Source organism: Chroicocephalus ridibundus, chromosome 22, assembly GCF_963924245.1.
Source record: "Chroicocephalus ridibundus chromosome 22, bChrRid1.1, whole genome shotgun sequence".
Lineage (NCBI taxonomy): Eukaryota > Metazoa > Chordata > Aves > Charadriiformes > Laridae > Chroicocephalus > Chroicocephalus ridibundus.
This window is the reverse complement of record NC_086305.1, coordinates 6,643,903-6,668,174: the sequence shown is the minus strand read 5'-3', so window position 1 is coordinate 6,668,174 and position 24,272 is coordinate 6,643,903. Positions and strand designations below refer to the sequence as shown.

General features: G+C 56.5%; 1 protein-coding gene across 4 annotated transcripts; it reads left to right on the top strand.

Moving 5' to 3' along the window:
* Window positions 1-3,691: 3,691 nt before the first annotated feature.
* On the top strand, window positions 3,692-22,992 carry LOC134526368 (uncharacterized). 4 transcript variants are annotated; one of them, XM_063358182.1, is made up of 5 exons: window positions 3,692-5,045; window positions 12,953-13,048; window positions 20,550-20,671; window positions 21,324-21,382; window positions 22,138-22,992. In XM_063358182.1, the coding sequence occupies exons 1-5, from the start codon at window positions 4,976-4,978 to the stop codon at window positions 22,286-22,288; spliced, it is 498 nt and encodes a 165-aa protein (XP_063214252.1). In that variant the 5' UTR covers window positions 3,692-4,975; the 3' UTR covers window positions 22,289-22,992. The 4 variants fall into 4 exon arrangements, with proteins under 4 accessions (XP_063214252.1, XP_063214253.1, XP_063214251.1 ...); XM_063358181.1 differs by lacking the exons at window positions 3,692-5,045; window positions 12,953-13,048 and adding exons at window positions 15,252-16,107; window positions 17,204-17,468; XM_063358180.1 differs by lacking the exons at window positions 3,692-5,045; window positions 12,953-13,048 and adding exons at window positions 15,776-16,107; window positions 17,174-17,468.
* The last annotated feature ends 1,280 nt before the right edge of the window (window positions 22,993-24,272 follow it).

Here is a 24,272-nt window from a genome sequence, read left to right as displayed (position 1 = left end):
CAGCTGTCCCAGTTTCTCCCCTGCGCTGCTGGGACAAAGGGGATCCTGTAGCACTGTGGTAAACGGCAGGGTTTGGAAAGGATGCCTTCTAATAATAGCATTTTGCTTTTGCTAATTGTTTCTTCGAGGCCTCTGTCCCAGCGAAGTCCAGCTGTCCTCCAGGAACTATGTATGAGCTCCAGGGAGACTTGGCTTGTTCCTAGGGGTGTACGGCTTCCATAAATTTCTGTGATTGCTGCACCTGTAATTGTAGCAAAAAAAAAACCCCACAACCCAACCCCCCAAACCCTTATTTTGGATGCCAGAGTGGTGTCAGATGCATTACACTGCCATCACTGTTCTCTTGTGTGCTCTCATTCCTGAATCTGGCCAAAAAAATTGTCTGGGAATTGGATCTAGTCCCTGCCACGTGCACTTGGCCAAGCTGGTGCAGAGATCAGAACTTCTGTAGTTTGGAGCCACATGCAGCACGTGTTCAGGACGTACTGCTGCCCTCGACCGGCGTGTCTGTGAGAGTCCCTTGGGGCACACAACATTCTCTGTGCCGCTGCTGTTTCCAGGACTCAGCGGACTGGTACTTGTACTTTCTTACGTGTATTTAACAAGCTAGAAAAGAAAAGATGCCTCTTTTTGGCTCTGCGGCTCAGTCACACTGAAAAGGCAAAACCAGAGGTCAGGCCCCTGCGTACTCGTGGCAAACACACTGACATGGCTGAGTCCTACTGCGTTGCCATCTCTGCCAAAGGGCCAGCTCTGTCTCGGTTTGGTGTTGCAGAGGGACAAAGTGGGGTTGTCCCTAGATAAGGTCACTGAATGCAATGAGTGAGGATGAAGGATGCATGTTCATCTCAAATGAGGGGACTTGAAAGTGACTCCAAGTCACCACAAACTTAATCAGTTTGGAAGTGGCAGTAAGAACAAAGACCCCCAAGGGAGCTTCCCCAGGCTGGGAGCAAAACCAGTGGCTCTCAAGAAACACTTCGAAGTTTGCTGGATGCCTGATCCCTGTAGACACATGGTAGGAGACGTGCCATCAGAGTCCTGGCTGATTAGGTGTTTGTGAGATCATAATCTGGAGACATTTGCCGGCGATACGCGAGCCCGTTTGTCTCTGAGCTGTTCACCTTCTCGCCTGCTGAGGGAGGGCCCGGTATAAGTATCAGAGATAGTAGGCACCTTTTTGTGTTTCCCAAGGTGCAGTATGCAGGACTCACTAGCTGCAGTCTTCTTCACAGGGTTCTTGCATGCTCCCATCTTTGCCAGTGAGTTCCTTTTTCCTTCTCGTTGTCTTTGGCGCTGCTTTGGCCTCTTGCATAGGAGAGAAAAGGGCTTGTGTGTGGTGTGGGGCCTAGCAATTTAAATGAAATTCCGTGCTTTATTACCTTATTCTAATCCAATCGTCCATGTTTTGGCTCACCATCAGTGTCTCCAGGTAGCCTCTCCCCATGCAGTAACGCGGCCGCTCGTTAATTTTCTGAGGTAGGTGTTCTAATAAGCCAACTGGAATACACCTGCAGTGGAACGCAACGGCGCTGTGTGCTATTGTTCAAGTGACACAGGCTTGCTGGGGTAAAGCTCCTCTCGGCTCCTCTCACCTGCACAGGAACGAGAGCCATTCCAGCAGGAACTTCCTGGTCTTCTCCACTCCCTGAGTATCCGACCCCCAGTGCTCAAGGCCACAGTTGGTGAAGTCTTTGAGGATATCAAATCTCTCGCTGGAGGAGATATCCCAGTGTCTCTGCTCCTTCATTTCAGTGAAAAGCCACAGTGTGATGAGTGCCCCTCTGTAGCCAAAAAGAAACGTGCTTTGTTATTCCCGTGACTGATGCTTCTGAAGACGCCAACTCATTTAAGAGACCTTCCAGCACTTATTTGCCAGCCAATGCTACTCTAATTTCCAATTTCAATAGGACACTACTGTTAGTTCCCACAGACGCAAACTGATTTTACCAAGTTTTAAAGCGTAGTTTCGCCAAGAGGAAACTTCTCGTGTGTTTAGGTCTTTTTTTAAATTCCTTTTTTACTCTTGCACCAATAGAGCTCAGAAGCAAAGGGGAAACACAGGCACTTGCCTTGCAATCAGAATTCCCGACACGCCCATCTGCATGGCCCGATCAGCATCTTTGTAAGACAAAACATCACCGTTTCCTGTCCGGAAGGAAGGGAGAAGGCAGAGGTCAAAGCGCTACACGAGGACAAGTCACAATGAGTTAATGCAGGCATGGGATAAAACTCAAAATGGACACAGGGTCCAAAAGCCAAATTGTCCAAAGAGGCCCCGGGGCTCTGCATCTGACTTTGGCTCCGCTATTAGCAGAAAGCAGTAAAAGGCAGTACGCCGCTGGTCAAAGGTGTTTGAAAGAGCTGCTCCGCTGTGGGGAAGGGTAAGGTCACCCCCACATCGTGCTCTGGGCTGACAGGCAAGCGGAGTTCCCCGGGCACCACGCACCAAGCTCACGCCACAGCAAGGATCCCTGGACCGTGACCATGGACGCTCCCCACTCCCGGACCTTGGGGATTCTTTTAGGAGCCACATTACTCTTTTCTTGCACCCCCGTCCGTACCTTCGCAGCCCGTGGGACGTCCAGCACCTGCAGACATGGGAGAGGGAGGCCAGGCTGAGGCAGGAGTCGGCCCCATCAGCTCATCCCCCGCTGCCGGCAGGTGCTCCGACCCACCGAGTTCCTCCCTCGGAGGATCTGTTCAAACTTGCTGGACCGAGTCATCCGAGCACAGCCTCCTCCCTGGGAGACAAAAAGTGTTGGGCTCAGGACTTTCTGCCTCCTTGCACAGTGAAGAGCCTCCTTGGAGCTGCTCAACAGCAGCCCTCTCGCTGCTCAGGGAATGCAGGTAGGACTCAGAGCACCTCAAGACTTGGAGAAAAAGGACTCTTCAACAAAAAAACCCACAGCCCTTTTCCCTTCCAACTTGTGGCTGCTGCCCGGGAGACACAGCTCACCATTCCCTGCTCCTCGAACAGCTTATTTGCCTTCTCGCTGAGATCTAGTGCCCATGAATGAACCCGGCGCGTACCAGGGCGGCTGTGGGGGTTCTGGGCATGTACTGGGGGGGTTATGGAAGGCCCGGGTCCGGGCACGTACTGGGGGGCCGGCAGGGCAGCCATGGGGGGAGCGGTGTGACAGGGCCATGGGGGACAGGGGGCTGCTGGGGGGACAGCGGGGCCGGGCATGTACTGGGGGGTAGTGCAGAGGCTTGGCATGTACCGGGAGGGGGTTATGGGGGGGCCCTGGCCCCTACCAGGGGGGTTATGGAAGGGCCATACCTGTACCCGGGGGGTTATGGGGAGGTCTGCGCATGTACTGTGGGGGTTGGGGGTGGCCTGGCACGTACCGAGGGGGTTATGAGGGGGCCCGGGCACGTACCGGGGGGCCGCCGGGGCGGGGCCGGGGCCGGGGCCGTCGTGGGCCCGCACTCAGCGGAGGCCGCCGCCGCCATGCTGCCGCACGCGGGGATGACGCCGGGGGCCGGGCGGGCCACGTGACGGGGGCGCGTGTGCGGGGCGGGTATAAAAGGCCCGGCGGCGGCCAGGCCGCCTCAGAGCGGCGGCGGGGCCGGGGTCTGTGTGTTTCGGGGCCGGGGGCGGCGGCCGGGCGGGCTGTGTGAGGGGTCGCAGCGCCGCTGAGGTCAGTGTCCGTCCGGCTGTGGGAGGCTCTGAGCGCTCTGCGGGGGAGCAGGGCCTGTGGGCTGGGGGCGGCCCTCAGGAAGGGCCTGGCCGTGGGGGCAGGACCCCCGGGGGAGGGGCTGTCCGTGTGGGGAGGGGCGGCCGGTGTGTGGGCCTTGCACCGGGGAGAGGTGTCGTCCCGTTTTGGGGCACCTCCTGGGTGCTGACCTGTGAGGCGTTGGGGATGAGCAGCAGCTGCTGTGCCGGGGGAGCAGGGCTCATCCTGGCTCGAGGGACAGAACACCCCCCCTAGAGGCCCCCATCTGGTGACCTCTGAGGGGTTCTGGGCTTTGGGGCTTTGGCTCTTCTGCCTCCTGCTGGCTGTCAGCTGGAGAAGGTGGAGCTCTCTGCAGAGATGCAGGGCGCTTGCTGTGGGCTTTTTTAATGTGGGGTTTTTTTAAGCAGTAAATGCAAGGCCCGGTTGCTCAGGGCTCAGCCGTCTCCCGTTGCACAGAGGTGTAAATCTGCTTGAAGCTGTCCCGTGGGCAGAATTCTGTTGTGGCTGCTCCGGCAACAGGGTTTTCCACATTACCCTTTGGAAGCGTTTTCAAGCTCAGCCCAGCAGAGGTGTGAGAGGGCTTTGTGTTTTGGCTGCTGGTGGCCCATGGGAGGAACTGTTTTTTGCTCCTCCTTTGGTGCAGGCCATTGTGCCTTCTTCCTGCTGTGGGCAGGCTGCAGGATGGATGGAGGAGCCGTGGGACAAAGCCCCCTTGTCTCTGGGGGCTGGGGTCGTTCTCTGGCATGGGCTGTAGCCAACACAAAACTCACTGCAGATGTTTGGTGCTGCCACACGTTCCTGGTGGGTGTATTAAGGAGGCTGTGCTGCTAATGCAGCGAGCAAGGGCTGGTGCTCATGAGAGTGGCCAGAGTGCAAAGTCTGTCCTTGTGTTTGGTGTGTGGGTGGGAGTTCAGACTGAAAGACAGAGTGATGTGACAAGTGTGGGGTGTTTGGTGTGAGATGGCACTTGCTGACCTCTGCTTCCTCCCCTCTAGCTGCCACATCTTCCCCATGTGTTTGGGACCCTCGTTGCAGCCTCTCCAGCTCCATACTCATAGAATCAGGTCATACGGAGGTTGGAAGCGTGTCCAGGGGGGCGAGGAGCTGTGAATCCTGTGTTGCGGCTGCCTGAGCTGGATGGCTTTCATGCGCGAGTACAGTGCTTGGATTGCCAGAGCTGTCACTTCAACATCCTTCAGCAGCACTAAAGCAGCTTTGAAGAAAACCACTACCCAAGAACTTGTTGGGAAAAGCCAAGTCAGGAAGAAAAGAAAGGCTGATGGCAGGAGAGTGTTATGTGTATACAGGGAGAACTAAATCAGAAAAAGTTCAGCTGCTTGAAGGTCCAAGTTAAACAAGGGACAGGTATGAATGAAAATCCCCCTTCAGCGGGGCTGTGGCACCTGGTGGGGGCTGATTCCTGCTGCCCGCCGCGCTCCCTCCCCTCCCACACAGGCACGGAGCCGGGCTGGAGAAACAACTTTTAATGGAAAAACATGAGAGAAAATGTCCTAACAAAGCCACTCTAAGCCCCCCTCCCCTAATCACATCCCTCCCCCCCTACCCCCAAATACACTACCCCCCCCCCTCAAATACGTGCCGCTCCCCTAAATGCATCCCTCCCACCCCCACCCCCAACTACACTGCCCGCTACAACTTGTAATGGAAAAACATGACAGAAAAGGCCCTATCGAAGCTACTCTACCCCCCTTCCCCTAAACACATCCCCCCATCCCTCAAAATGCACTACCCCCCTTCAAATGCACCCCCCTCCCATAAACACATCCGCCACTCCCCCAGATACAGTCCCCTCCCTTAAATCGGCCCCCCATCCCCTAAATACAACCCTCCCCCCAAATGCACCCCCCCCTCTGCTCCCCATCATCTCCACCTCCTCATGGGGGGGCTCTCTTCTCCCCATCCACCCCTGGTCTGCCTGCCAGAGCCCTGCACGTGCTGGGTGGTGGTGGCGGGGGGCTTGTCCCCCGCTTTGTCCCCCGCCTTTCTGCCACGGCGGGCTGGGCCGGCAGCAGCTCCACCCCCGCGTCCCCCCACGGCTCCTGGGACTCCGTCCCGTAGAGGAATTCTTCCAGTACGCGGATGGCCTCCAGGGTTTCCTCCACGCTCTTGTCCTCAAAAGGCACCTTCTGGGGCACTGCAAGGTGGCCGTCCGCGTCCCCGAGGGCTTGGCTGTGGGGGACAGCCGAGGGGCTGCTGGGGATGTCACTCTCCCAGGAGATGTTGCTGTCAGAGGAGTTGTCGCTGCTCCAGGAGGTGTTGCTCTTTTGGGAGATGATGTTGCGCTCTGACATGTCGCTCTTTGGGGAGAAGTTGCGTTCTGGGGAGACGTCGCGCTGTGAGGAGATGTTGCGCTCTGGGGAGAAGTTGTGCTCAGAGGAGATGTCGTTCTCTGGTGAAATGTCACTCTTTGGGAAGAAGTTGCACTTGGGGGAGATGTCACGCTCTGGGGAGTTGTGCTCTGAGGAGACGGCCTCAAAGGAGGTGTTGCTCTCTGGGAAGATGCTGAACGCAGACAAGATGTTGCTCTTTGGGGAGATGTCACGTTCTGAGGGGATGTCGCTCTTTGGGGAGATGTCACGTTCTGAGGGGATGTCGCTCTTTGGGGAGATGTTGCCCTTTGTGTTGCTGATGTTGCTCAAGGAGATGTCAGTGCCCAGGGGTGTTTGCTGGGGGGAGACCCTGCTGGAGCTGTTGGTCTCTGACGAGCATTCCTCGGTGTTCTCAAAGCCAGGGATGGATTTTGGCAGCTCGATGGATACTGGGGCCACCGCTCTCCCCTCTCTGCCAGTGCCACCGGGTTCCCCTGGCATGGTGACGCTGATGTCAGGGTCGTGGCCGACCTCCACCATGTCCGTGCAGGAAACAAAGAGCCTGAGGGCCTCTTGGAGGAGCATCTCCTCAGACACTTCAAAGTTGGCATGTGGCTTGCCAGGAGCTTCTTTGTGGCGGGCAGCAATGGGTCTGGGGGGGACATGGGTGCCCTGGGGGACGCAGCTGGCAGGGGGTGTCCCCACAGAGGTGGCTGTGCTGGAGATGTTGGTGCCTGCAGGCTGTTGCTTGAGGTGCTGGCGGCTGGGGATGGAGGTGAGCAGCAGTGGGGCGTCTGTGGGCACCGCTGTGCCCTGGTGGCCGTAGGCTGGGTGGTTCATCACTTGGGGCGGTGGGTGTTGTCCCTGGGGGGTGCCAGGGGCTGCCCAGGCCGGGATGGTCTCGCAGCCCCCGGGGCCCCCCAGGGCAGTGCCCGGCGGAGCAGTGGCGCCATGGCCGAGGGTGGTGGTGGCTGTCACAGGCACGTTGTTAACTGTCCACTCGATGTGGAAGAATCGCGGGTCAAAGCAGCATCCACATGGGGCCCTCTGCATCCCTGTGTGGGTGGGAGGGAGCCGTGCTGGGCCGGGGACACCCTCTGGGGTACCTGCCGAGCCGGCCCCCATGGCCAATGTCGCGGCTCTCGGCCAGGCCCCTGGGGGAGCTTGTGGCTGGCGGTCACCTCCTGTGCCCTTGGCCGCAAGAAGTGGCCACAGGTATTGGGGAAATTCCCTGGAATTGGGTTTCACTGGGCAGGCGGGGGCAGTGTGATGCTCAGCCAGGCTTGCTGAGCCCCCATGCCAAAACTGCTAGGGTGGGGACAGGGGAGGTGGGAGGCTGAATGTGACCATGGAGAGGAGAGGTGGGACACTGAAGGTGACCAGGGTTCTTGGGCCAGGGGTGCCATACCTGGTGGTGGGGCCGCCCCCACTGGGGGTGCCCAGGCTGCAGGGAATGGCTGCTGCTGCTCAGGCGGTGCGAACAGGGTGGCTGCGCCTGGAAGAGAGACAGGAGCCATGGCCGGTGGTCACTGCCTGCGTTCTTGGCCCCAAGAGGTGGCCCCAGGTATTGGGGAAATTCTCTGGAAATTCGGTTTCCCAAGCAGGCGAGGGCAGGGATGATCAGTAGGGCTTGCTGAGCCCCTGTGCCAAAACTGCCAGGGGGAAAACAGGGGAGGTGGGATGGTGAAGGTGACCATGGAGAGGGGAAGTGGGAGGCTGAATGTGACCAGGGTTCTGACACGAAGGTGTTGGAGTGGCAGAGGGGACAGGGGTGCCATACCTGGTTGTGGGGCCTGTGCGGCTGCCCCCACTGGGGGTGCCCAGGCTGTAGGGAAGATGAGCTGCTGCCCGGGTGGTGGGACGAGGGTGGCTGCGCCTGGAAGAGAGACAGGAGCCATGGCCGGTGGTCACCTCCTGCACTCTTGGCCCAAAGAAGTGTCCCCAGGTATTGGGGAAATTCCCTGGAAATTGGGATTCACTGGGCAGGCGAGGGCAGGGACACTCAGCTGGGCTTGCTGAGCCCCTGTGCCAAAACTGCCAGGGTGGGGAACAGGGGAGGTGGGATGGTGAAGGTGATGATGGAGAGGGGAGGGGGAGGCTGAATGTGACCAGGGTTCTGACACGAAGGTGTCAGGGTGGCAGAGGGGACGGGGTGCCATACCTGGTTGTGGGGCCACCCCCACTGGGGGTGCCCAGGCTGTGGGGAGTGGCTGCTGCTGCCCGGGTGGTGGGACGAGGGTGGCTGCGCCTGGAAGAGAGACAGGAGCCATGGCCGGCAGTCACTGCCTGTGCTCTTGGCCCCGAGAGGTGTCCCCAGGTATTGGGGAAATTCTCTGGAAATTCGGTTTCCCGGGCAGGCGAGGGCAGGGACGCTCAGCTGGGCTTGCTGAGCCCCTGTGCCAAAACTGCCAGGAGGGAGACAGGGGAGGTGGGATGGTGAAGGTGACCGTGGAGAGGGGTGGTGGGAGGCTGAAGGTGGCCAAGGTTCTCAGACACAAAGGTGTTGGAGTGGCAGAGGGAACAGGGGTGCCATACCTGGTTGTGGGGCCGCCCCCACTGGGGGTGCCCAGGCTGTAGGGAAGATGAGCTGTTGCCCGGGTGGTGGGACCAGGGTGGCTGCGCCTGGAAGAGAGACAGGAGCCATGGCCGGTGGTCACCTCCTGCACTCTTGGCCCCGAGAGGTGGCCCCAAGTATTGGGGAAATTCCCTGGAAATTGGGATTCACTGGGCAGGCGAGGGCAGGGATGATCAGCAGGGCTTGCTGAGCCCCTGTGCCAAAACTGCCAGGGGGAAAACAGGGGAGGTGGGATGGTGAAGGTGACCATGGAGAGGGGTGGTGGAACGCTGAAGGTGACCAGGGTTCTCAGACACGAAGGTGCCAGGGTGGCAGAGGGGACAGGGGTGCCATACCTGGTTGTGGGGCCTGTGTGGCTTCCCCTGCTGGGGGTGCCCAGGCTGTGGGGAGTGGCTGCTGCTGCCCGGGTGGTGGGACGAGGGTGGCTGCGCCTGGAAGAGAGACAGGAGCCATGGCCAGCGGTCACCTCCTGCGCTGTTGGCCGCAAGAGGTAGCCCCAAGTATTGGGGAAATTCTCAGGAACTGGGATTCACTGGGCAGGCGAGGGCAGGGACACTCAGCCGGGCTTGCTGAGCCCCCGTGCCAGAACTGCCAGGAGGGAGACAGGGGAGGTGGGATGGTGAAGGTGACCATGGAGAGGGGAGGTGGAACGCTGAAGGTGACCAGGGTTTTTGGACATGAAGGTGTCAGGGTGGCAGAGGGGACAGGGGTGCCATACCTGGTTGTGGGGCCTGTGGCGCTGCCCCCACTGGGAGTGCCCAGGCTGTGGGCAATGGCTGCTGCTGCCCGGGCGGTGGGACGAGGGTGGCTGCGCCTGGAAGAGAGACAGGAGCCATGGCCGGTGGTCACCTCCTGCGCTCTTGGCCCTGAGAGCGTCTGCAGGCTGCGGGTCGGGGTCGTTCCCTGCCTTGGGGGTAGAAGGTTTGTGGGAGTGCAAATGCCTGAAGGTTCTGGGGCGCCGGGGGGGCGTGGGGGCCGCGCAGTGGGAGCTGTCGAGGTGGCAGCGCCATGGTCAGTCCCCTCAGTCTCTCCGCTGCTAAGGACTCTTTGGTGTCTCCAGGATGGAATGTTGGGGCTCCCTGTGCTCCGCCCCCTCCCAACGGCCCCCCCAACAGCCCCCCCAGCTCCTGCTGGGGAGGGAAGGGGCTCGGGGGGGCTGGGTGTCCCCAGCCCCTAGCAGGGGCTCTGTGTGCAAGTGCTTTTTGCTTTCAACAGTATTTTTCAGGGGGCGAAAGGACCAAGTTGGTTCAGCTGAGCTTTGTGGGGACGAAGCTGCACCCGCAGCCTCCTTGTGCCACACGGCAAATGCCTCTGTGACTGTCGCCTGTGCTGCGCTGCCTGGAGTGACGCAGAGACAGGAACAAGGACCTGGAGGGTGCGAGGGAAGGTCACGCAGCATCCCTCGGTGGCACGCTCCCCTGCCCAGCCCTCCCTCAAATCCCGCTCTTGGGTCTTTTAGTCTCCTCATTGGGAAACAAGCAGCTCTGGGTCCCCCTCGGAGGGGGCTGCACTTCCCCTGGGTGTGTGACACCGGGAGGAGACGGTACCCACCGCTGCATGCTCCCAGAAAAGTCCGGGATTCTGCACAACATCCCATGACGAGATGCTGGGTCTCTTTGTGCTCTGCAGGACCCCAGGGACTGGGTTAGTTCATCCCCTCCTGGCACTGGGGAGGATTTGGCACTACCAAGGACACCCCGGTAGGAACAGAGGCCTCTCGCTCCCGCTACGTGAACAGCGTGTGGCGTGGGGGAGCCGGGACAACTGCCGTGAGCTGGAGGCCAGAGATCCCTCCTGGCCTGTATCCTGTTCATTAAACAGATTGCTCTCTGTTAGCGAGGCACCTCTGGCTGCAAGATCGCGTGAGACCATCTGCTGTGTAACTTGTGGCAGGGACCAATGCTGGGGGCGTGAAGGCAACTTCTGAAAACGTAAAACTTTTATTTCATTTCAGAGCGCAGCTGAACAACCCCGTTCCTTGACACGCATCGTCCTAATGCCTCCTCAGCCCTATCTGTAGGAATTTGCCTTGTGTGTAGGCAGGCAGGTGAAGTTGGTAGCTACGGCACCCAGCAGCAGCTCACTAGAAGAAAGAAGAACAAAAACAAAACAAAAAAAGCCAAGGAGAGGTTTGTGTTCAGTACAACAGAGCCACCTGTACACTCTTGCGTCGCCCTGTGGCTCTACAGCGAAGGTGATGGCAGTCAGATGTGTCAAACCAAGCCTCTACTCTCCCAAAAATTCAGGGCTGCTGCACAAAACCACCTCCGGTGCTGAGCTTTGACCTGCCCCTGTCATGATATAATGACAGCCTGCGGAGGCATAATTTAGCCCTGACCTGAAGACGTCTGCTTTAAGGTTAAAAAGTCCTCCCAGCTAAACTTTATCCAACAGCAGCAATGAAAAAATCAACTTGTCTGGTATTAATTTGGGTTCCTCTCATTAATGAAGCCATGCAGGATCCCAGCCCGGAGGGTCCATCCTTGCTTTATCCACTGCAAGCTTTAATTGGTTTCATGGCACCGGATCCCAACAAGGATTTAAAATCATCTGGTTGCTAACAGACCTGGTTGCTTTAACCCTGAACCCCAGCACTGGAGGGACGCAGCCTCCCGATAAGGACAATGCCCCTATTGCTGGGCAGTCACCCAGAATCGGTGCCAAAACGGGTTCTGAAGTTTGGTGACCTGAAGACCAGCCTCACCCCTGGCAATGCCATGCCGAGAGTCAGCAGGAGCCACTGAAAAGCTCCTCCCCACCTCTCGCTGTGCCTGTGCAGAGCCAAAACCCTGCCAGTGCCAGAAAGCATTAAGGGCAGATCCTAAAATGATGTTAGCCAGTTCCATTGGGATCAGATCTGTCCTTGCTTAAGACTTCAGCTATTTCACCCTCTGGAACACACATTGTATTTTCAGTGCAGAGCCATTTTCTTTACAGTCAAGGAGGCTTAACTTATTTCCTGGAGGCTGCTTCAACACAGCATCACTACAACTTTCCGTAAGACATGTCAGAGAGAGAGTAGCCCAGCAGGGCACAGAACGGCACAGCAGGAGCCTGGATCTACAGCCCAAAAGCAGAAATGGAGTGTGCTCAGAGAACCCTGCTCCTGGTTAGCGTCTCCTTCAAATGAGAGTTAAGGAATAAACCTAAATTGCTTTGAAATGTTGAGTTCTTACGGCTATAAATGGCTGTTACCTGGCACTGTAAAGACCACAGGTTACAAAGCTTCATGCACCCCAATGCGGGTGGGTTCCGCTTGAAAAATGACATTTAAGAATTCGGATCCCACTCGATGTACTGGTAACGTGGTTTCAGGCAGCTGTTGCCAGCACTGACCGAAGGGATGAGGATTGGCAAAACCAGAGAAGGCCGTAGCCATGCTCTATTTCTGCTAGTCTCTGTTTCTGTGAGACGGGAAATAGCAGCTGGCTGCTCCAGCTCTCCTTTTAGCTGCCTTTGAGCTTGCGAAGTCATTTCAAGGCAGTGCCTGAGGACTCGTAGGTGTGGAGAAAAACAGTTTCCTGGAAAACGCTCAGCTCTCCTAACCTGGGGATGGGCACCGCTTCCTGCTTGGCATCTGCACGGGCCCGGCAGGGTGGGACTGTGCGGGCAGAGCCCGGAGGGATGTGATGCTGAAAGCCTGAGACATCCCAGCGCTGCGCTCTCCTCTGTTGCTCCCTACGACTGTCCTGGGATGAAGAGCGTGTCACGAGAGAGGTCAGCTCGTCTCGCTTTGCAGCGGGCACGGGACGACCTGCTGAAGCAGATACAGGGACTGAGCCAGCTCTTTGTGGCAACTTCAAGCTCAGTTAAAACCTCGAAGTGAAGCCCTGGTTAACCCTCGTTGCTTCCTTACGACCTCTCTAACCGATGGGAAAGCGTCATCACCCTCTCTCTGGAGGCTGCACGCAGGCACAGGGACTTTGTGGGGCTCATTTGGGATTTGTCTCAGAGGAAGCTCCTGTGCAGAAATCTTTGGGTAGTTTAGTGCCCATGAGTTACTTTGTGCTGCACGAGATTCCTTACCCAAAGAATCTTATTCTTCCCCAAGCCGGCATTGCAGTAACGTGGGAGTAGAAGAGAGCAGGGGACTGATGTTGTAAGACAAACCACTGCTAAACACAGCCTTTTCTTGGGGTAATTAGTCAGGGAGGGTATTAAGCCCAACTAGGCAGGTCTGACAGGGCAAATGGGTCATGTCCATTTATAACTGTCCTAAATCCCTTCCTTGTGCTGAAGCTGTTTGGTTCAGAACGGCGGGTGGCTGGAGTCTCATGCTCAGGGCTCAGTGTCGCCTCTTGGCTCAAGCAGGAAAGGTGGTGAATTATTACTGGGGTCATACTGGGCTTGGTGGTTTGTGACTGCAGGTGCTGGAGCCATCAGCAGAGAGGATGAGCGAGGGAACCTGTTGGCAGAGAGGGGCTGCTGCAGGAGGCAGAGCCGTTTCCTCCACGTCAGGCATGGTGAGTTCCCCCTTTGCCCGCAAGAAACCTGGTTCCTCTAAGCTTCCCCACTCCCGTCCCGCCCATCGTCCCTCAGACATTTCTTTGTGTTGAAATTATCCTAGTGACTTTTCCCTTGGGGGATTAAGGATGGGAATACGCTGGGGACTCATTGCCCAGATAACCCAACGCTTGAAGCGTGTTCTGTAGAAGAGAAAATGATGAGTGGCCTGGCCCCTGTGTCTGCTCATCAGCACGCAAGAGGCTCCATCTTCTGTACCCGTGTTCTGCAGTGTGTGTGAATTCTGTGTTTGCATAAATTCAGGACTACTGCACACTTTTTTGCTTCCAGGATGAACGTTGGAAGGGCTGTCAGCGAGGCAGCAGCGTGTCCTGACTTGCTGTGCAGAGAAAGCAAGGCATAGCTCACTCGTTCAGCAGAAAGAAGTCTGTGTCTCTATAATTAGTCATTAGTCTCAGTTCCCCTCGCAGCGGCAGTAAAGCTACAGAAAATGAGCTTCAGCTGATTTTAGCACAGGTATGTGAAAATAGCTTTAAACTGTATGGCCGAAAGCCTGAGGTTTCTCTGTTTTTTCTCAGTGCATCAGAGCAGTACTTGTGCAAATTTAGCCTTTAGTGTTTGCAGAATATCAAGTTCTTACGTGAACAGTAGGAAATATAAAATGATCATGGCCAAATTAAGAACTGTCACAAGCCGTGACAGCTTGTCATCTCCAGAGGAAAAAATTTCATAAGAGTAAATAATGATGAAAATAGTAAAAATAGTAACAGAGAGTGATAAAAATAATAAACGTGGCTTTTATTGCCATGGGGATGGGAGAGCAGGGGTTAACAGTGTCTTCAGCTGGCAAAGTGACCTTTGCGAAGTGACCAGCTGTCTGTGCCCTTGCTGTGGGTGAGGAGCATCCCCAGGGATCACCCGGGGAATGGCTCATACACTGCAAATTGCTCCTGGCTCACTGCTCCCCGCTTTCCTGGGCATAGAAATCCTCAGGCAGCTATTTCCTGCTGTCACACAGCGTGATGATGGGAGCCGTGTCTTGCACTGATGCTGAAGATCAGTTTTTAAATCAATGCAAAATTAACGTTTTTGCAGCGCACACTGGGTCTGCAACTCCAGCAGGGTAAAGCAAATGAATTATAGCGGTGTTGAACTACTCAGTGGGCACTTTTAAGGCCAGTTTTCTTCCTGTGATGAAACGAGAACTTACATCAATCAGCCCTTTGAGTATGGACAGCACTATTGGGGCAAAATAGGTCATTTTAGAAGGATTTCCAGGAGAAGCGTCCATTAGCCAATAACCAATAACTCAAAATACAGCAGGGTAAACTGATCTAAGCCTGGATGCCATGGTCCCGTGTCTTCCCTGCTCCCACCTTCCCGTCCTCTGCCTGTGGTGCTAATGTGGCACTGCAGCAAGTTTGGGGACCTGGGAAATTGGGATTTGGCGGGGAGGGGGGACAGATTTGTTTTCAGCTCCAGCAGCTCCATGACCATTTGTTTAATATCTTTATCAATGATCTGGATCAGGAGATTGAGTGCACCCTCAGCAAGTTTGCAGATGACACCAAACTGGGTGGGAGCGTTGATCTGCTGGAGGGTAGGAAGGCTCTACAGAGGGACCTGGACAGGCTGGATCCATGGGCCAAGGCCAACTCTGTGAGGTTTAATAAGGCCAAGTGCCGGGTCTTGCATTTCGGTCACAACAACCCCAAGCAACGCTACAGGCTTGGGGCAGAGTGGCTGGAAAGCTGCCCAGCAGAACAGGACCTGGGGGTGCCGGTGGACGGCCAGCTTCACATGAGCCAGCAGTGTGCCCAGGTGGCCAAGAAGGCCAACAGCATCCTGGCTTGTATCAGGAATAGCGTGGCCAGCTGGAGCAGGGAAGTGCTGGTGCCTCTGTGCTCGGCGCTGGTGAGGCCTCACCTCGAGTGCTGTGTTCAGTTGTGGGCCCCTCTGGACAAGAGGGACATTGAGGTGCTGGAGCGTGTCCAGAGGAGAGCGACCAGGCTGGGGAGGGGTCTGGAGACCAGGGCATGTGAGGAGAGGCTGAGGGAGCTGGGCATGTTCAGCTTGGAGAAGAGGAGGCTGAGGGGAGACCTCCTTGCCCTCTACAACTCCCTGAAAGGAGGGTGCAGAGAGGTGGGTGTTGGGCTCTTCTCCCAGGGGAATAATGACGGGACCAGAGGAAATGGTCTGAAGCTGCGGCAGGGGAGGTTTAGATTAGATATCAGGAAGAATGACTTTACTGACAGAGTGGTCAGGCACTGAACAGCCTGCCCAGGGAGGGGGTTGAGTCACCATCCCTCGAGGTGTTTAAGAAACATCTAGATGTGGCACTTCAGGGCATGCTCTAGTGGCACAGATTGGAGGGGTTTTTTTTGTGTGTGTATGGTTGGACTCGATGATCTCAAAGGTCCTTTCCAACCATGAAGATTCTATGATTCTATGACCAGGTTCAGTGGGCTCTAGGCAAGGAGAGCTGGGTTTCTCCTTCTGCCCCCGGTGCGCTGGGTGCTCAGGCTTGTTCAAGGTCTGCAGTTCGATGACATCTGGGCATTCGCATTTCTCCTTTTCTAATCACTGTGTTCATCTATTCTCACCCCGTCCTTCATGAGCTCACTAAAGAATATAAAGCCTACAGTTTCCTAGTGAGTTTTTAATTGCATACTTTTTATTCTGTAGCACACTTAGGCGTCTGTTATGAAATGTTTACGTCTGGTCTGCAAACACAGAAGACACGTGTGGGGTGCTAATGCAGGGCTTTCTCCCTTGGATTTCTGCAGGTGCTCAGGCTGAAGGAATCTCTCTCCCAGGCAGAATTCCCAGAGGTGGACCGTGTCTTTTTGTTCAGTGTTTTGTGTTGTGCTTGGGCCTCCCCAGCATTGTGCAAATAGTGAGGACTACAATCTTTTTGTCAGTCTTGTGTTTCACGGGTGTCTCTGGCAGTCCTGTCTGCAGAAAGTGCTGGTCCAGCTGCCTGGCCCAGCAGATCAGCGCCGGCCTCCTTGCGCTTTCCAGACACTCCTCCGTGCTTGATTTCCTTAGAAGCAAGAAGGTGAGAAAAGTGTGTTTGTGTTGTCCCTGTGGCGGTTGGGTCTGGGCAAAGGTCATACGCCAGTGCCTGGGGCTGTGATTTTATACATGTTTTAAAATACCAGCTCTTGGCTTCTGCATTGCAGAAAACCCGTCACTGAGCCTCTTGTCCTCCCTTAGCCAGCAAGCAGGGGAATACGCAGGCCAGACAAACGGGAACTCTCCGGCAATGCTGGATACTCGTGGCAGAGGAAGGGCAAGAGTTCAGCTGAAGGGCTATCGCAGCACCTCTCTCAGCTCCGGGCAGCATCTGAGCACGTGTCTGTCCTCCCCAGCCCGGCAGCGAGACCGGCTCTTTCAGCCACACCTGCCGTACCTGGGAGCTGGTGTCCTATACGGAGAGGGGTTGGAGGCCTTTTTTCGCCTGGTTCAGCAAAACCAGCAGGGCCCGTGATTTCATAAGGAGTATCTGGCCTTTGAGGTGCTTATGCCGTTCCCTTCTGACATGCCCTGTGTCACTCCTAGGAGGGACTAGAAGGGGCCTGCGCCTTTGGGGACACAGCTATGCATGGGCTGCAAGTGCTCTCCTTATGCCGGGAGAGCTGGCGTTGCCTGAAGTCCCATCTCCACCGGGATAACTAACCCTGGAGAGGGAACGGAAACAGGCTCTGCAGGATGCTGTGTGCGCGTGTCCTGTGAGTGTTCACCTGGGGGGCTGTGACTGCGAAAAATCTTGTTGCCAATTGTCCCACCGTTGTCACCCCCGTGGCACTGCTGGTACAAGATCTGGCAGGCAGGCAGGCAGGTCCACATTCCTTTCCCAGAGCTGTCGTTTCCCTGACCCTCCAGACCAGGAGCCTGGGGCGAGAGGAGAGCTGCTTTAGCCAGTACGGTTCAGCTGATTGTAGCAGGGTTTTGAGGAACAAACTGTTTTGATACAAATGTGTCACTGGGAAGAGCAGCACCACAAGGACATCGTGCTGTCACGCAGGGTGAAAGGAACGAAAGCTGTGTCAGATCTAGGTCAGAAAAGGTTTTTATCAGGGAGCTGATGCTGGAAGTTGTTCTCTGTGACCTGTTTTTACCAGTGTATGTGCCACTTGCCCTGTTCTGCGCAGCTGCAGGTCAGGCACCCCGACTCGCCGCTGCAGCTGGCAGCCCCGCGTTCCTGCCCTGCGGGTTCCTGCTGCGAGCTGTCCCGCCTGCACGTGGAGCGGCTCCTGCTCCTCGAAGGCCTCTGGGAGGTGGAGGTGATCGATGGCTGTCACTGCAGCACATGGCCCGAGGAGTGTCTCCGTCTCCCAGCTCTGAACACCTTTCCAGACTCTCCCTGGGAGGTCAAAGTGGATGTGGGGAAATGCTCTGACCTGACCTACAGTGCAGGTATGGGAATGACGCAGAGCTCTCCTCCGTCCGGGAAGCTGGGGATGAGCCCTTCTGTATGACCAGCACCGACATCAGACTGTGATCTAACAACGCTCCGGTCTGCTGTGCAAACAACCCTCTTTGCCTTATCTGGGAACAGGATTGTATTTTATATTGTTGGGGTTTGGGTTTTCTTTTCCCTTTTGTTGCTGGGCCCTTACACCACAGGTCTGCGGGTGAAATGGTAATTCTCTGCCCATGTGTGGCATGAGGATGGAAAGACAACCACCTCCTCTTATGGGGAAGTGTCCTGTAACCAGAGATCATAGAAGCAGAGTAAACCAGGCTGGGAGGGACCTTGAGGGTCTGCTCCAATGCCCCCACTCAAAGCAAGGAAAACAACCTCCTGTAAAAGCTCTCCACTAAAAAAATAGAGTTTCCTTTCTGACAGACTGAAATGCCCTTTCATCTCAGCACCAGAGAACTACACTAATGTTTCACAAATCACTTGGAAATGGAAGCTCCAAACTAAGTCGTTCCAGACAGGTCAAAACCTTTCACTGGGATAAAGCTGAACGGGTTTGTCCTCAACTGGTGTGCTGTCTTGTGAGTTCACGCATAACGTGACCCAAGAGTCACGTCAGTGAAGATGAACCCATCCCTTTTTATCAGGATGGAAAGTCGTGTCAAAATGATTTTCCACAACTGCTCGATAGAATCAGCTCTCCTGGAATTCGTTGATGTCATTTTATTGGCATTTCTGCATCTAAAACCATCTGGTGAGACCCTTCCCGGCGGCTCCCGTGACACAGCTGTGCAGCAGCCGCTAGGGAGGGACAGAGACCAGGCCGAGTCCCAGCGTCAGCTTGGGGAGCAGCGCAGGGGCTGAGGGTGGGTGCTGGGGAAGCCAGAAGGGTGGTGGAGAGAACAAACCCCAAGGGGCCCCGCTTGCGGATGCGCGTCCCGTCCTGGAGAGCCAGAGGAGGCTCCGCTCCTCCATCTCTGGCCCTGTGGCTTCTGTGACCTGGCCGCAAGGCACAGCTGGCGGGAAAGAAAATTAGGCAGCGTGAAGTGCTTTTTTCCAGAGGTGGGAGAATCGGCATTTACTTCCCAGACGTGTGACTGGAAGGTGCTGGACGATGCTGTTGTCCCCGGGGGTGGCTAATGGACGGTGGCTCATTCGGTGATAATGGCCCAGGGCTGGGAAATGTGGACTCGCCCCCAGCTTTGCCTCTGCCCTAGGGCAGGTCTCGGCACTTTCCTTCTGGATTTTCCCCGAAAAGTCAGGCTGACACTTTCAGTGTCATGTTAAAGACTGGCAATGTCGGGGCGGGGGTGTAGGGGGGGGGGGGGAGTGTTAAAATCTCACCCAGAAATACTGGCTTCCAAAAATCGTTTGTCATTTTGTGTTCCCCCTCTTATGGCATCCCTGAGAGATTTGCTTTCAGAAAATGCTTTTCCCTCCCCTGAAAACACAGCCCCATCCTGGAAAAAGAAATCTCCTCCAGCAGCTGATGAAGGAGCTGGGAGGGGGCAGGAAACTCTCACAGCTATTTTAAATCCAGGAACCAAATGCAAACCCTGAAAGACCCACACCCAAGGGCTGGGACAGGGCAAGACTCGGTCCTATTTAGAGCCAAAACCCAAGACTGACTTAGCCATCGACTCAGCCAGCCTTCTTCCCCTCCTCTGGCTCACGCAACAGAGATTTTAATCCTGATTTACTTGGTGAGGGAGAGGAAAACTGGGAGGTTGAGCAGATAAACGGTTTCTTTCTGCGCAGAATGTACGTTCAAACTGAGCCAGGCGGGACAGTCCCTGCCTGTTTCCTTCCCGCTGGACGTGAGTTATTGCTGGAGGAGCCTCTGCCTCCTCTCCAAGTGCTGAGCCTGGGCCAGCCGGGACCTGCCGCGCCGCCAGTCTGTCCTGGCCCGGAGGCGACAACGGCAGCGAAGATGCGGGTTTTTGGCAAGTCCACCCAAAGCCCCGCTTCGCCCTGCTCGCTGCACAGCTTCCTTAGCAATCAGGCGGGGCATGTCAAAGCCGAACATAATTTAGTCTTGCCTTGGGAGCTTTTCATTGAGTTAAAGCTTGAATAGGGAGAGAAAAGGGAAAGCAGGACGGACTTGGTCCTGCACCCCCGAGGACGGGGCCATCGTCTTTCTGCTCTCTTGTACCAGCCTTCCTCTGTCCCACGACGCAGGCGGGGCAGATGGAATAACTCAAGAGGAAACAGCCTCAAGTTGCCCCAGGGGAGGTTTAGGATGGATATTAGGAAAAATTTCTTCCCCAAAAGGGTTGTGAAGCATTGGACCAGGCTGCCCAGGGCAGGGGTGGAGTCGCCATCCCTGGAGGGATTGAAAAGCCGGGCAGACGCGGGGCTGACGGACGTGGGTCAGTGGTGGGTTTGGCGGTGTTGGGTTGCTGGTTGGACTCAATGGTCTGAAAGGGCCCTTCCAACCCAGACAATTCCGTGATTTTAGTCTTCCCTGACCAGCTCGTGTGCCTGCACAGAGAGAGCTGAAAGCCCAGCCCAAAGCAAACTCTTTGGAGGTGCCCTGGGGAATGTACCTCCAGGAGAGCCAGGGACACCGGCTCCAGCATACGAGGAGCCCGTGCAGGGCACAGACCCCTCGCAAATCCAGAGAGAAACACTGAATGACTCAATGGTAAATAATGTTCCCCAGCTCCCTGGTGTGAGAGCATGTCTCTGGAAAAAACTCTGCCATGACTGTTTTATGTTAAAAGACCTTTTTTCTCAAAGATAACGTGTAATAGCTCAGGCTGTCTCCCCAGAGATGGGGCTTTCACGGGCTCCGGTGCAGGATTCCCAATTTGTGCCCAGAATAACCCCTCTTTGCCCCGTGATCTGAAACAGAGATGGAGGAACAAAAACGATTGCTGAGGCCCCGAGCTGGTGAAGGAACGAGCCTCAAACTCTCAGCCGGGGACCCTCACGCAGAAAACGGCACTTTCTGTGCTGGGCGCCGGGGCCGACGCTGCGTCTGTGCCCCACGGCAGACCCCGGTGAAGATGCTGCATCCGTAGTGGCCTCAGGTGCAGCCTTGGATTAAATTTCCTTCTTAAATTTCCTTGCAGATGGACTTTTCTGCATGTCCACGAAGTTCAACACGGCTCTAGTCAAAACCCCACAAGGCGGGGAGGTGGTTCGGACGCTGGAGAACTGCGAAATGAAGGAAAAAGGCTACCGTGTCTCCCAGGTAGGAATATTATTATGAAATTGTGCACAGCTCTGCTGGACACAGGGAGGAACGGCTCCAGGTTGGTTTTCCTGCGCCTTGGCCTCCTCCCCCGTGGTCTCGGCTGTGCCGCTGGGCCCGCGGGGGGCGGGTGAAACAGCCGGGTGGGTGCTCTGACGTGGGCAGCTTCGCCCTGGCAGAGCTAAGCGCGTCCTGGCCACAAACCGCAGTGGTAAAAATCTCATATTTCTATTATCTTACGCAAAAAAAATGCATTTTGCTGCCACTCATTTGTGTATCCATCAGTGCCATCAAGTAACAAATGGCCTCTTCTTTGGGGTGAGGATTTCCTTAAAAAATAATTAAGGGAGCAGTGAGATAATATTTCTTTTAAAAATGATTTAATCATTAAGTGTGTCTTAAGCTCCGTTCAACAGAGACTACTCTTTACTTCAGCATACCTTTGTACACAGGGACCTCTGACTCAAAACCCACTGCTGTGCCCCCAAAAGACTTCTCACAAGCTTGGCCTCGCTGCCGCTGTCTCGGGGCTGGACGTTCAGCCTGAGGACGGAGGGCGCAGTGACACGGTGACGGCAGCCAATCCCCTGGGGTGTCCCCAGCAAAGGTGCCGCCGGGGTTTTTCACGCCTTTGTTTTGCAAATCTTTGCAGGAAATTGATGCGGGAAGGTGCTTGGGCAGCTGCTCCTCGGGGGATCCCTGCTTGCTTAGGTAAGCACAGCTGCCAGGATCCGGCCGTTCGCCTTCCCGGGCACATCTGCACACATTCCCAGGCAGATCTGAGCCTTTCCCGTTCCTGCTGTTGGTGGGGCAGGACCTGGGAGGGTGACAAAGGAGCAGATTTTGGGTATCCCCCTCCGCTCACCCTCTGGGGATGTGTCTAACCACGAAGCTGAAGCAGAGCAGCGTTGGCAGGGGTGCCACAGCAGCACACTGCTCCATCGCTTCCTGGGATAAGGAAAAACCCGCCGCTCGTGCTGCCGAATTCGGGCTGTTGGGCAGGTGGTTCCAGAGGTTGTGGTCCCCCGTGGCAGCAGACACAGATGGGAAGAGGGTCCTGACAGCGGCTTTCTCCAGCTTTGGATGTGCTGCTCCTGTTCCCTGTCTGTGATGCGCGGGTCGGGAGGAGGAAGAGGAGGAGGAGGGGGATGGGGATGCTCTGGGGCAGGGTTTGCCCAGACAGTTGGTTCAGGCCAGGGGGGCAGCACTTCGTGTCGCTTGCGGACACAAAAATGTGGTGAATGCAAAGGGAAACAAACCAAACCACAAATAACTAACTAATCCCTGCTTTGCGGAGGCGGAGAGGGAGGAGGCAGTTCACTGAGCTACACCAGGAGTAAGGAATAGCCGCTGCCTCCCTTCTCCCCACCCTGCTCCAGGGCAGCTGCCCTTTTGCCAGGTGACGGTACGCGGGGCCCTGGGGGAGGGGGGCGCAGGGGACGTACCGGGTTTGTCTCTAACCGCAGGGAGTCCCAAAGCCGAAAGAAATGTCTGGTTTGGGCAGAAGCTGCCTCCGGCCACTGCACCCCTCACCGGTACGACATCCACACCTTCAGGAGCCGCCGGGAGCGCGCTCGCACCGTCGTTGCCATCCGGCAGCGCAAGTGCAGGGGGTAGCGGGACAGGGGACCTGCAGGTGGGGCTCCTGCCAGACCCCCCCGCCAGACTGTCTGTAGTATATGTAAATGAGAGAAGGCTATTTTTTTAATAAAAGCTGGTTTAACCAATGCTTGTATAAATGAATCCTCTACAAAACGTTTCGCTGCTTGTAAAATTAACATTGGAGCTCGGCTGTGCGGCTCCTCCTCGCTCGGCCCACGTGTCCTGGGAGGATGCGGAGCAAGGAGGGATGCGGCTGCCTGGCATGGGATGGGGCTTGCATGGGCCCAGCTGCTCCCGTTTACAAAATGGGAAGCAGGAGTGGGAGAGGAGAGGGAAACAGGCATGTCGGGGCAGAGATGTCGCCTCCTCCGGCAGCCCCAGTTATCCTGCAGGACGTGCCGCTGCCACCGGTGAGCTGGGAAGAGGAAGGAAAGTGTCTGGAGGATACGAATAGTTTCCTCTATCAATTAACTCAGGCCGCTCGTTGCCTCCCTGCCTACTCTGGGTAATTAACAGCCCTTTCACCCACCAAGCGTTGGGTTAGAAGACGTTATAGACACCAGGTGGGCAATAGCCTTCGGCGTGTCTCCTGCCGCGTTGGCCTGGGAGTGCTTTGGCCAGGGAGCGCCGCTCGGTCCCTGCCGGCAGACGGACGGTGCTGGCTCCGCTCCTGCACCTTCACCTCTGGGCGCCAAGCCTCTCGCAGAGCCCGTACCTGCGGGCCTCAGCCGCAGGGGGTTTCCCTATAAGATCTAACAGGCTTTTCTAATCCTGCTCTTTTTATCCGCTGGGCTGGTGGGTATTGTATAGCGTTAATTTCTTCCGTTCAGTCACGTGGCGTTAAAACAAACGGCAAATGCAAAGAGTCCAAGTGCACTGTGTCAACACGGTCACCTTCACCGACCGGGTTTCTCTGTGACTGGGGAATAAGAGCAAAAGAATTGGCTTTTCTCCCGTCGTCTGGCGTGCTTAGGGTTCTCGTGATATTTCATTCCTATTCAGGAATTAGCAGCAAAGGCCATTTAATCCCTGGGAAGCCAATTGGCTATTTTTTGAAAAGGCAAAGCTTCATTTTGGTTTGGTTCCTCCTGCTGCTGTGTCACCGCCCCAGCCCAGGAGCGCTGCGGAGGAGGCTGCACCCCCCCAGAGCCGCCGGTTCTCTGCTGGAAACCGGCTCTGCCCCCCGGTCTCGGCTCACCGGGCTCCTTCGTGCGGGCATCGCCGTGGGGACGTTGGGGGGGGGGGGGGTGGTGCACAGCCTGGGCCACCCCTGCTGCGTGATGGGTCCCCGGGCACCCACCCTGCGCACTTGACAGGGACGTGGGATGGGGACAGTGGGGTGACACCGAGCCCCTGTCGATGCTTCTCGCTCACGCAGCGGCGCGGGGAAGCGGGAGCTGCTGCAGCAGGAGAGCGGTGGGAAGGGGGCACTCAGTGGGTTAGGGGACACTCGGTGGGTTAGGGGGTACTCGTCGGGAAGGGGACACTCGGTGGGAAGGGGACACTCGGTGGGTTAGGGGGCACTCGTCGGGAAGGGGGCACTCGTCGGGAAGGGGACACTCGGTGGGAAGGGGACACTTGGTGGGTTAGGGGGCACTCGTCGGGAAGGGGACACTCGGTGGGAAGGGGACACTCGGTGGGTTAGGGGGCACTCGTCGGGAAGGGGGCACTCGTCGGGAAGGGGACACTCGTCCAGCCCACTGGGCTCTGGAGGGGCTGCATTCCTCCACACAAAGGTCCTCCTGTTTGTCCCATTAGTGCCATCATTAAAAGCCGGTTAGTCTCCCACGGAGAGCAAACGCAGCCCAGCCACGACCTCGCGAGGGGCTGCGCGGCCCCAGACCCCCATGTCTCCCGCTGGCCCCAGGAGCACCGGGGTGAGCCCTCCTCCCCTCCCGCTTGTGTACTGGGGCTAATTGGTGCAGGGTGCCCAGGAGCCCAGCTTCGCACCTTGTTAGCATGGCAATTAGCTCTCTTTACCCTCCTGATTGCTCATGTG